We start from the raw sequence: 11685 nt of genomic DNA, 5'->3' as shown, positions 1-11685 counted from the left end.
GAGTTTAATTAATGAAGTAAGAACATTTTCAAATGGGTACTTCTCTTTTAATAATATAGATGGTCGAGTTAATGTAACTGAAAAGACAAGTAATAAATTAGGCAGTTTTATTCGTTTTAAGATATTTCATAAATGAAACTGAAAAAGACAAGAAAAAAAAAGGGAGTTTAATTAATGAAGTAAGAACATTTTCAAATGGGTACTTCTCTTTTAATAATATAGATGGTCGAGTTAATGTAACTGAAAAGACAAGTAATAAATTAGGCAGTTTTATTCGTTTTAAGATATTTCATAAATGAAACTGAAAAAGACAAGAAAAAAAAAGGGAGTTTAATTAATGAAGTAAGAACATTTTCAAATGGGTACTTCTCTTTTAATAATATAGATGGTCGAGTTAATGTAACTGAAAAGACAAGTAATAAATTAGGCAGTTTTATTCGTTTTAAGAAATTTTATAAATGTAACTGAAAAAGACAAGCAAAAAAGAGAGTTTAATTAATGAAGTAAGAATATTTTCAAATGGGTACTTCTCTTTTAGTAATATAGATATAAGAATATACAATCATAGGTCATGCTCAAATATGAATAAGAGCTAATGGAAAACATATTACACGGTCTAATAAATAACATATTTCACATTCCCGAGCCTATTACAAACCATATATATGTCAATTCATGCATACATATATATATTAAGTCGTCGTTTTCAATCACAAGGGTGGTTTGTTTAAGAGTCGGAGAGCATTATAATCCTCTAGTTTGAGACTCGAAATTATGCTTAAGGGTCTTTATCTTGGCAGATAATTGCATCCAGACCATTCACCACATTAGACAACTTTCTATTTGAGCCACTGAATGAGCTAGGTTCATGCGAAAAGAAAGCCACCACAGTTACTCGTGCTGGTTGGTAACTAAGATTCGTTCAGACCTTTCTATAAGACTACATGTATGGTGTGTTGATTGTATCTTGAGGGGTCATTTCTTAAAACTCAGCTTGGACCGTTTGTGGATTCTGAGCATCCAGAGATTAAGAAAGGAGCTGTTGAAACCCGGGGACTTTTGAGGCAAACCAGGTACAAAAATCTCTTCCGATAAGCCATATTCTCTCAAGTCTCAAAGTCCTTAAACCATAAACATTCAGGTGAAGGTAGGTTGCTGCACGTTGGATGTACTTAAAGCATCTGAGTGGGGATGGGATGTCTAGAAACCCAAGTGGAGTCCCCACAGATCGCATATCCAGACTCGCAACTCATCTCCTTCGTCAGAGAAGGTATAAAACACTCTAACTTTCTCCAAAATTGAAGAGTTAAGGGGCATATATTTTCATATAAATCATATGGATGTATCCAAAGAGCTATAATATATAAAAACTACCGAAATATAACACTTTATTAATTAATTTCAGTTTATTATCATAATTCACTCATTACTAGTATCAAAAAAACATTTAACTTCATGATCCCACAGACAGATCTCACATGCAGAAGAAGTATTCATGTCGTTATCCTCGCCGTATCGATGCCAAGCACAATTATATGCTAAGAAATCACTAGTTCGACCATCACACCCGCACTTATCTGGAGCGTACGCTCTTTTGAGCTCTTTCATCACCGGTGTGCCAAGCCACCGAATGCTGCCTCCAATCTTCTCCCTCATATCCACCAGCTCCTCCAACGTTTTTGACATTAACGATTTTATTAAAGAAGACAAGATCTTGAAACCCTCTTGTTTTGTTTCGCCTCCATGCAAAACCGGTCCTGGTATATAGATAGACTCAAAACATATCAAAATTTGTTTGGCTCAAAACGCTTAAATTGCTAAACATGAAGATAAACGCAAAGATACACAACATGCATCGAGCCTATATAATAACACAAAAGATAAAAAAAAAGAGAAACTCAGTGGTTAACAATTAATATATCTTGCTTACCCTCCTCGTAGATGTCTCTGCCTCCACCACAGATTAGGATCAGTCCATAAACATAGGTTGCTTCTTTGTTTCCTTTTTTCGCAGCTTGAGACAAAAGTTTGAGTCCTTTGTGTTTCTGGTTTCTTCGAAAGTAGTTGATGATTCCTTTGCGATACAAGGCTTCAGGATTCCCGTTCCTTCGACATCTCTTGTAGAAGTTAGATAACCTTTCGGTCCTTACCTTCCTTTCAAGTTCTTTTTTTTTGTTAAGTACCTTCCTTTCATGTTCAGTCCTTACCTTCCTTTCAAGTTCAGGGTCTTGATAATGATACCAAGTCAGAAGAGTGAGTTCGTGGAGGGAAAGTCGAGAGATTACGTATTTTTCATCGCATGTTCTTTTAAACGTTTTGGAAACTAATCTGAGATTACGAACCGCTGACAAGGAAGAAGCAGCGGTACGTGAAGAAATCTCCACAAGAAGATCATCAGGCAAAGAATCGAGAGAAACTCTTCTTTTGTTAGAGTTCTTGAATAAGCAAGACGCGTGCAAAGAGGAGGATCTCATGTTACCTAAGGATACTATTTACATTCTAATTAAGTTGGTCAATTGTTGTTATATAGAGAGGCCTACATTCGTTTTCCATTTTTCAGTAGGAATAGGAAAAAAAAAACAAGTGGACGAATGAAAACACAAATTAGTTCTTTTTTCCAGATTTAAAAAGGATAAATAAGATAGAAATCAAATTAAAGAAAAAAAATGTCAAGTCTTATTGTTTTATTAGTTCATATATATCTTGTGTTAACTTTACTTTTATCCAATTTTCCATATTTGCGCTCTTATTTCTCTCGTTTGAATTTATTTATGGGGATATTACTATTTATACAGGTTTTATATGTTTAATAGATTTAGAAAAAAATCGTAGCTTTCACCGGATTCCATTGTTTCATCAGTTCCAACTTTAGTGTTGTTTTCTCTCTAATTTGTATCCAATTTCATATGTTGGGACTCTTGACTGCCTCGTTTAGAATTTGTTTGTAGAACACTCTCCACCGGTTTTTGAATTACACACCATGTATTCTCCATCAAATATTTTATAAAATTGAGAAGAAAAAAAAAAACCCATCGAGGATAATATCCTTACTAGGGAATATGTTTATTACAAACTGTTTGTCAAGCGAACAGTTGGCATTTTTTCTGGATCAAGAACTCACTTGAACCGGTTTCTTCTTTTTGGAGTTGTTAATTGGTCGGACCTTTACAAAAGCGTTTTGCAAATCCTGCAAAACAAAAAAAACAAAAAAGAAGGGTTTCGTTTGGAAACTGAACAAAGGAGCAACAACAGGAATCTATGAAGACATTAATAACCTAGCCTTTGAAGACTACTCAATCGTTTTGTCAACGGATCAATGATATCAGATGAACACATAAACAGAACAAATGCCCATTGTGAAAAGATCAACAAAGATATGATCACAAACTTTTAATAGATCCTAAATGAGATTCTCAGAATAAATGCAAACACAAGCTTATAGAGAGTTCGGAGTGTCTTTTGATAAATGCAAATAGAATCCCAAACGAGAGCAAGAGAAGCATTGTAGTGATATGGTAAAGAACTAGTAACAGGTTAGTTCAATGAATCAACTACTTGTCCTAAGCCATAGTAGACACACTTTCTAATACAATAGCTAACCTCTAATTGTTGAATGATGATGTCTAAACACAAACCCAAAGCTAAATGACCTGACTGATATTAGCAGTAAGCAATATACACTACTACTAATCTACGCCAAATCTGAGTGAGGTGAATTGTTTTTACCTTGTCTGAGTTATCATTAGCTGATGATGGTTCACCAGTCCAAAGACTCTCCAAATTGAAGTAAACCCTGGCCTTGTCATCAAGCGCATGTACTACAAACTTCCCTACACACATACGAAAATTACAGCAACAAAAAAAAAAAAAAAAATCAAAACTTTGAAGTGAAAAAAAAAACACGAACCGTAGTCAATGACAATCCACTTGGTATCGTACCCTTGCACACAAGGAAGCATTACATGTTTCTCTCCTCTCTGCTTCTGCTTTGCCTGTTCAGTGAACAAATGATCAATAAAGTAGATTCTGAAGAACCGGATTCGAAGGTGAAAGGAGTTATATACATACCCTGTAGACGAGAGCCTGAGCGATGTTCTTCAAGTGCCAATCTGATCTTCCGGTGGCGATGATCGTGACATCGGCCCAGCAGGACTGGTTCTCCGTCGGGATCACAATCACGTTGTCTGCTTTCACGTCGGAGAGAATCTTCTCCACTTCGGCGACGGTTAGGACCTCTGAGATATCACGGGCGCCGCCGGCGGAAGAAGAGAAGGAGGGAGCGGAGAGACCTAGTAGCTTCCATGACTGGTCTAGAAGCGACGGCGACGGTGGCGATTTGAGAAGAAGAGAGGGGAGAGAAGAGCAGCGAGATCGGAGAGCAGCCAACATTAGGTTTTAGCGTGGTTGTGAAACGGCTACGATTGGGGGCCAAACCCTGATACCTAGGTGTTCCAGGAGGATTGAAAATTTTAAATTTTTTTAATTTTGAAATCCTATCTCCCCAAACTCGGACACCTCGACTCAGACTCTCAACCATCAACTCTAAACCCTAAACTCGCCCCTTAACTCTAACCATAATATCTAGATTAATCAACCCTAGAGCGCATAAGTGTATATTTATATCTTTTGATAAAATATTTAAGTCTATTTTGGTTATTTTTATTTTAAGGTCTATATTTATAACAAAAACTTTTATACGTCTAAAATTTTTCTCCGATTCGTATAATATTAATCATGATCACCGTATTAGCGAACGCATATTAATAGAAAAGGCAAATAGGTTCTCTCGTTCCATCCCAGATCTGCCGCAGACCGCGGTCTCTGAAATAGATGTTCAAATCCGTCCCGTTATATGTATAAGTCTTTGCGGATTGGTCCGCATGATAGATGATAATACACGTAATATGACAGAAAATAATACACGCAATAGGATGCCTCAGGCCACTCTAAAACGGTTTAAGTCACTGTAAAACATGATTCTGGTCGTCGACTGAATTGGATTCATCAGTCATTGATTTACTTATTTGTTATTCAAAACAATAGTTGTAGTTAATTTTATCACACTCCAAACATATTAACATACATGTTAAAGATAATTGGAGAAGATGTTTTTCATTAGCTTATAACTCATAAGTTCATAACTAATGTTTTAGTTTGACGAATTCAAAAATTAAATAAAATCAAACACTAAATCAAAAGCTGCCAATCCCAAAATAAATAAAAAAGAACACCAAATTAAAACACCATTAGAGTTCAATTCGTCATCGTCGGTGCTCAAATCACAATCGCGGGAGCTCGAACCGTAATCGCCGGAGCTCCTTTCATTTTCTCTGGCGAAGTCACGAATCACTTTTTTTTCTCTCTCTCTCATTTTTTTTCAGGTAAAACAAAAAATAAAGAAAAAAATGTGGGTCCTTGTACACTTGCGTGGTCCGTTTCGGCTCATCTTAAAAAAAAACAGTCCCGTAACAATCCGTCATGCGAAGTTCGTTAATTTGCAGGCATAGAAAATTCTGGTTCAATACTATTTTGCGAGAGTCTTTTACAGACCAGGCCGGCGATACAAGTCTATAATTGTCATCTCGTATTAGGCTACATGATCACATTTTAGAACACATGTTAAAATCATCTCTTATATATTAAAAGAAGAACATTGTAGTTAATGCTTTCACACCAAGTTGGACACGTGTCAATTGGAGAGACACTCTCCCAATATATTTCCTTATTCACCCTTTTTTGGCCTGATTTCGTAAAGAATTTTCGTAAAGAGTTTTCACGTGATCTTTTCACGTAACGTTGTTCTTGTAGATTTTTATTACTTTCGACTGAAGATGTAGAGATCATTTGTGTCGGCTTTCCGCGGAAGAAGAAGAGTAACAGTGTTAAGAACCAAGATTCAATATGTTACAAGAAGAAGAAGTCCCAAGAAGAGATAAGAAAAGAGAAGTCGGGGAGAAACACTAACCCGAAAGTACAAACCTCTTCTATACTCTTTAATCTCTCAATATCCTAATCTTTCTCTCTGGATCGCTCAAGGAGTTCTCTGTTACTCGCAAGAACATAACAGAGATAGAATGCCCTTTTTCAAAAAAAAAAAGAACAGAACCGAAAAGATGATCACGATCTGATATCGCGAAGGCAAGTAAAGCTAATGATGACGAACGTAAAGGCAAGAGCAAGATGCAAAAGATGAACCAACTACATGTATCTATAGCTTTTTCAGGTATCTTTTGCTATGCTTCGGAGTTCTAATGCTTCGGAGTTCTCACGTAACCAACTAATGCTTCAGAGTTCTCACGTAACGTTGTTCTTGAATGTGTCAAACCATGAGCATGGTTGAACTATAAATATGTTACAAGAAGAGATAAGAAAGGAGAAGTCCGAGAGAAACACTAACCAGAAAGTACAAACCTCTTCTATACTCTCGAATCTCTCAATCTCCTAATCTTTCTCTCTGAATCACTGAAGGAATTCTCTGTTACTCGCAAGAACAGAACGGAGATAGAATGCCATTTTTTTCAGAAAAAAAAGAGCAGAACGGAGAAGATGATCACGATCTGATCTCACGAAGGCAAGTAAAGCTAATGATGACAAACGTAAAAGGCAGGAGCAAGATGCAAAAGATGAACCAACTACATGTATCTATAGCTTTTTCATGTATCTTTTGCTATGCTTCGGAGTTCTAATGCTTCGGAGTTCTCACGTAACCAACTAATGCTTCAGAGTTCTCACGTAACGTTGTTCTTGAATGTGTCAAACCATGAGCATGGTTGAACTATAAATATGTTACAAGAAGAAGAAGTCCCAAGAAGAGATAAAAAAAAGAGAAGTCCGAGAGAAACACTAACCAGAAAGTACAAACCTCTTCTATACTCTCGAATCTCTCAATCTCCTAATCTTTCTATCTGAATCGCTCAAGGAGTTCTCTGTTACTCGCAAGAACAGAGCGGAGAAGATGATGATGTCTCTTCATCCTAACGTTGTTCTTGAACGTGACTTCTTCTTCTCACATAATGTTGTTCTTCAATGTGTCAAACTATGAGCATGCTTGAACTATAAAGAGTATAGAAGAAGTTTGTACTTTCGGGTTAGTGATAAGATTTGAGAGTACAGAGAGTCCTAAGAAGAGATAAGAAAAGAGAAGATGATGACGTCCCAAGAAGAGATAAGGAGTTCTATGTTACTCGCATGAACATAACGGAGAAGATGATGACGTCTCTTCATCCTAAAGTTGTTCTTGAACGTGACTTCTTCTTCTCACATAATGTTGTTCTTCAATGTGTCAAACTATGAGCATGCTTGAACTATAAAGAGTATAGAAGAAGTTTGTACTTCCGGGGTAGTGATAAGATTTGAGAGTATAGAGAGTCCCAAGAAGAGATAAGAAAAGAGAAGATGATGATGTCCCAAGAAGAGATAAGGAGTTCTCTGTTACTCGCATGAACATAACGAAGAAGATGATGACGTCTCTTCTTTTTCTCTTATAAAGGATTTGTGACACTATAATTTATTCAACGTACCAAAGGATACAAAAAGTAGTAAACATTGGAATATTAGTCATTAATCAGGACTAGAAGAGTCTTTTTTTTTTCCTTGTGTTGTGTAGTTTCTTGTATGACTAATGGCTATGAGAGTCACATAGAAACAAAAAAAAAGTTATATTCATACGTGACTGTTATTAGTTCTGAGTTGGAACTTCTGATTTTGGGTTTACCAAAGCGAACCGGTCGGTTCCGAGTTAGAAAGTCTATTGAAATCAACGAAGATAACCAATTCGTATAACGCTTGCCAAAGCAAAAAATATATGATAATCAACGAAGATAACCATTTTATGACAATATAATTAAATCGTATTATGCTGGCCAAAACAAAAATATATGATAATCAATTCATTTTTAACGGGGAAACTAAGTTACAAGCCTTAGGGTTTTATTCTTATATAAGACACATCCCCAACCATTCTTACTCATCTCGATCACGCAAAACCTAATTACTCTTCCCTCATTCTTCTATAATGAGGATTTACATTTATTCTATTTACATTTATATTTTTGTTTTGGCTTTCAACATCTTGTTTAAGAACTATTACGATAAGTTTTATAATTATGCATCTTAATAAAAATGAGCTTTTTAGTTATAAGAGAGTTCTTCTATTGTTTAAATATGCTTTTACCATTCTTGGGGAAATGTATACGATGAAGTCGTATTTCATCAATCATACATTTTTGAAGTTTTCCTTCGTTCTTTTCTTCCTTTTTCCGACAGGGAACGATTATATAAAAGGCAATGTTGTACGTCCAGCCCATTAAACTTAATATTGGGTCTCCTTCCCTTTTAAACATAATTTTGGGTCTCCTTCCCTTTTAAACATAATTAAATTGGGCTACGTGTATTACAAGATTGAGTCTCCTTTCCTTTGTTTTATTATATTATATTTTTAGAGCCTTCAAAAATCTCAAAGTTCTTCTATACAATAAAACAAAATTAATTTAACAAAAAAAACTACATAATAGTAAAATAAAAACTAGAAAATACTTTACGTCATTTTGTATTATATCCACGTTTAATACGTTTGCAACACGTTCTAATAAATAAAGGACAAAAATTGCAAATACATACTCTATTTTTGATTTCAAACATTAAATCACCGAGTATATTCACCCCACGCAGGTCACGGATTATCACCTAGTATTCATTTAAATAATTATATTGTTTGGTTATACTTCTATTTCTAAATATGTTTTTTTTAAAATTATGTATAATTTAATATATATTGTTTTGAAAAAGTAATAAACTAAAAAGTGGTGCGTAATGAGAGTTGACAAATATAACTTGTAATGTTTTAGAAGTTCGTGTCCTATTGAGTCATGTCCGTTAAGTTATGGATAACCAATCCATTTGGACATAAAAGGTCATTTGACACATACTGTAATTTATTTAAAATATGGTCATAATCATATTTGCGTTTGGCTATTTATGCATTATCTTATGGGTTCTTATTTGAGTTTGGACCGCTAATGTGACAAAAGAAAAAAATGTTTATCTGAACGAGAATATTTAGATGTGGATAGTCCGTCCATTTGAGACTCTAAACTCATGATCATTAATAAATCATCGTTGAAACCGACTCTGATGGAAGAGTTAAATCAATGGTAAAAGTTATCCAAAGTTTTAGAATTCAGTTTTTTTTCTCTAGTTATTTTATGTTGAACAAGATCATGTTTTCCATCTTTATAAATCTATCATACATATATAACTTCGTATAATGTTTGGAAAATTAAGTCCACGCTAGTTCTTTTTGAGTAAAGCCTAAAAGGCATATTCCTTGGCAAACTTGCAAACAAAGAAGCATATTCCGGTCAACCACAAATTAGCCAATATATAAAATTAAGTTAACGTGTATCTAAATTATCTTCTCACATGGTATATTTTTGTGAATATACACTCAATTTGCTGGATTTTAAACAAGTAGCCGACTTTTTTTATTTTCTCGGGGATAAGTTATAGTACAATAAAAACTCTATAAAAGTACTAAGAAAAAATGTAATTAAATAAAGTCTTTGGAAACAGAATTTATAAGATAATTCTGGATAAATTACATTTTTCTACTTCCTTAAAAATATTAAAATAGAAGTAGAAACGTTGGTTGTTGCCGAAGCAAAAGCGAGAAAACAAACGAAAGAAATATTTTGAGGAAGAATAAGAAAAGAGAACCTGAGGATTTGAACGGTAGCTGTACGCGAGATTTTTCCACGTCTTATGGTAGAAGAGGAACCGTTGGTTGTCGTGTCTTCTTGTCGGCTTTACGTGAACGGTAGAAGTAGAACCGTTGGTTGTCGTGATTGATTTAAAGCCCTAATGAGATCCATCGATCATCGTCTAATGGAGGAATCAGCTGATACGTCTTCCTCTTCCTCTTCCCGTTATTTCTCTATTTTCACGAATTATCCTCTGATCTCCGCCGTCTTAGCTTTCACCATCGCACAACTCATCAAGTTCTTTACCACCTGGTACGTTTACGGCTTTACGTGCGCGTATCACTCATATATATTTGTTCTCCATCGTATCTTCTTGTTTAGAGATTATTTGACCAAACTACTCATAGCTTCTGAGAATGTTTTAAATAAAAGATTTATTCTAAGATTGTTGAGTTGCAAGCATCAGGTATAATTGAGCTTTGAAAGATAGTGAATTAAACAATGTTTGTAAGTTTTGTGAAGGTATAAGGAAAAGAGATGGGATCTGAAACGGCTTGTTGGGTCAGGAGGGATGCCTTCTTCACATTCAGCAACAGTTACAGCTCTAGCTATGGCTGTTGGTTTACAAGAAGGCTTTGGAGGATCTCATTTCGCTATCGCTTTCATTCTCACTTCCATTGTACCTTTTTGGTCCCTCACTTAATCACCTTCCTTGTCACATTTTGATGGTTAAATAGTGATGGGTCTTGTGTTTTGTGTTGTGTGGCAGGTGATGTATGATGCAACTGGTGTAAGATTACATGCTGGACGTCAAGCCGAGGTTTTAATCTCCTCGTTTTCATTTTGTGTTACAAGTTCTGTTTTTTTTTATATTTTTTTCATACTCATTTTGGCTCTGTTTCATTTTTCAGGTTCTCAATCAGATTGTGTATGAACTTCCAGCAGAGCATCCCCTCGCTGAAAGCATGCCATTGCGTGAACTTCTCGGTCATACCCCTCCACAGGTAAGATCAGACCAATAGGGACTTTTTTTTTTAAATGGCTTTCATGAATTGTGGTCAGTACCTGAAGCATAACTATTTGGTGTCATGTCATTAGGTCGTTGCGGGTGGAGTGCTTGGAACTGGTACTGCATGTTTTGGATACTTAGTCACCTTGATAGTCAAATAGCTATTTATGGTGCAGTAAAAGCTCGCATTTTCTATTCCAATATCGTGTGTGGGTGCCACTGGTGCATAGCTTCTGAAACAGCCATATTTGTGTTTTTGCTAGTTAGCATTTATCTTTGTCATTGACAGCATAGTATATAAGGTTTGATCATGTAAGGAAAACATGAAAATGTCATTACACAGATCGATGAAGCTGTAAAAAAGAACATGATCTATTTGGATGTAGTCACGTAGCAGAAGCCATACTTTGATAATCAGCTTTATGAAAAGTTCTATCTATCTCTCGTTCTCGTAATTGTAGAGTAGCATGCAATGCAAAACAAATCCAAGCAATGAATCCTCTCTCCCAAATCTGAGATTATCCCACCTCGAAGTTTCATCACATTTCCTTTTAACTTCCACTAGACCCTGAGCGCGGATATGAATTTTCAGTTTTTAATTATTTATTTTATTAAATGATGTATTTGTAATATTCGTTCATATTATATTCATTAAGTAAATATTTTGTTTTTGCATCTTAATCTATCTATTTTTTTACGAATGTGTGATATCATATAAAAAATATAAAAAAAATGAGTATAGAGTTAATTAGATAATTTTAAAAACAGAAATTTTTCTTTCGTGTACGATATCATATAAATAATAATCCGCCCAGTTAACAAAAATCATGATTATTTTATGTGTAATTTTTTTTTATTTTGACCATTTCCTTAAAACTATATTAAATTTTACATATTTTAATTATAATATTTTTAATATCCTTACCTTTTTATTTGAAATGCAACTCAATTTTTTTTTAACAATTATAACAAAATATT

The 11685-nt window shown here is 34.8% G+C and overlaps 3 protein-coding genes across 3 annotated transcripts; 1 reads left to right on the top strand and 2 right to left on the bottom strand.

Annotated features, from left to right (window-relative positions):
• Positions 1-1419: 1419 nt before the first annotated feature.
• On the bottom strand, positions 1420-2474 carry LOC106298027 (putative F-box protein At1g67623). The gene is made up of 2 exons (XM_013734133.1): positions 1931-2474; positions 1420-1757 (listed from the first exon to the last, which is right to left on the bottom strand). Exons 1-2 carry the CDS (start codon positions 2472-2474, stop codon positions 1420-1422), a joined length of 882 nt encoding a protein of 293 aa, XP_013589587.1.
• A 433-nt stretch (positions 2475-2907) lies between these two features.
• LOC106298510 (protein Iojap-related, mitochondrial) lies at positions 2908-4465 on the bottom strand. The gene is made up of 4 exons (XM_013734645.1): positions 4069-4465; positions 3908-3992; positions 3727-3830; positions 2908-3187 (listed from the first exon to the last, which is right to left on the bottom strand). The coding sequence occupies exons 1-4, from the start codon at positions 4387-4389 to the stop codon at positions 3110-3112; spliced, it is 588 nt and encodes a 195-aa protein (XP_013590099.1). The 5' UTR covers positions 4390-4465; the 3' UTR covers positions 2908-3109.
• Positions 4466-9670: 5205 nt separating this feature from the next.
• LOC106299320 (uncharacterized membrane protein YuiD-like) lies at positions 9671-11118 on the top strand. Its single transcript, XM_013735429.1, has 5 exons — positions 9671-10010; positions 10221-10377; positions 10468-10518; positions 10610-10702; positions 10797-11118. The coding sequence occupies exons 1-5, from the start codon at positions 9859-9861 to the stop codon at positions 10866-10868; spliced, it is 525 nt and encodes a 174-aa protein (XP_013590883.1). The 5' UTR covers positions 9671-9858; the 3' UTR covers positions 10869-11118.
• The last annotated feature ends 567 nt before the right edge of the window (positions 11119-11685 follow it).

This window comes from Brassica oleracea, chromosome C6 (assembly GCF_000695525.1).
Source record: "Brassica oleracea var. oleracea cultivar TO1000 chromosome C6, BOL, whole genome shotgun sequence".
Classification (NCBI taxonomy): domain Eukaryota; kingdom Viridiplantae; phylum Streptophyta; class Magnoliopsida; order Brassicales; family Brassicaceae; genus Brassica; species Brassica oleracea.
Note: the sequence above shows the minus strand (reverse complement) of the source record. Positions and strands in the feature narration are given on the sequence as shown.

Bases quoted from the DNA above. Each gene is read 5' to 3' on its own strand.
- LOC106298027 (XM_013734133.1), bottom strand. From the start codon at position 2,474: ATGAGATCCTCCTCTTTGCACGCGTCTTGCTTATTCAAGAACTCTAAC. The intron at 1,758-1,930 runs GTAAGCAAGATA...TCTATATACCAG, and splicing joins CAGAGACATCTACGAGGAGG to GACCGGTTTTGCATGGAGGC.
- LOC106299320 (XM_013735429.1), top strand. From the start codon at position 9,859: ATGAGATCCATCGATCATCGTCTAATGGAGGAATCAGCTGATACGTCT. The intron at 10,011-10,220 runs GTACGTTTACGG...AGTTTTGTGAAG, and splicing joins ATCAAGTTCTTTACCACCTG to GTATAAGGAAAAGAGATGGG. The intron at 10,519-10,609 runs GTTTTAATCTCC...TTCATTTTTCAG, and splicing joins ATGCTGGACGTCAAGCCGAG to GTTCTCAATCAGATTGTGTA.
- LOC106298510 (XM_013734645.1), bottom strand. From the start codon at position 4,389: ATGTTGGCTGCTCTCCGATCTCGCTGCTCTTCTCTCCCCTCTCTTCTT. The intron at 3,831-3,907 runs GTTCGTGTTTTT...GTATGTGTGTAG, and splicing joins GTGGATTGTCATTGACTACG to GGAAGTTTGTAGTACATGCG. The intron at 3,188-3,726 runs GTAAAAACAATT...TTTGTTTTGCAG, and splicing joins CTAATGATAACTCAGACAAG to GATTTGCAAAACGCTTTTGT.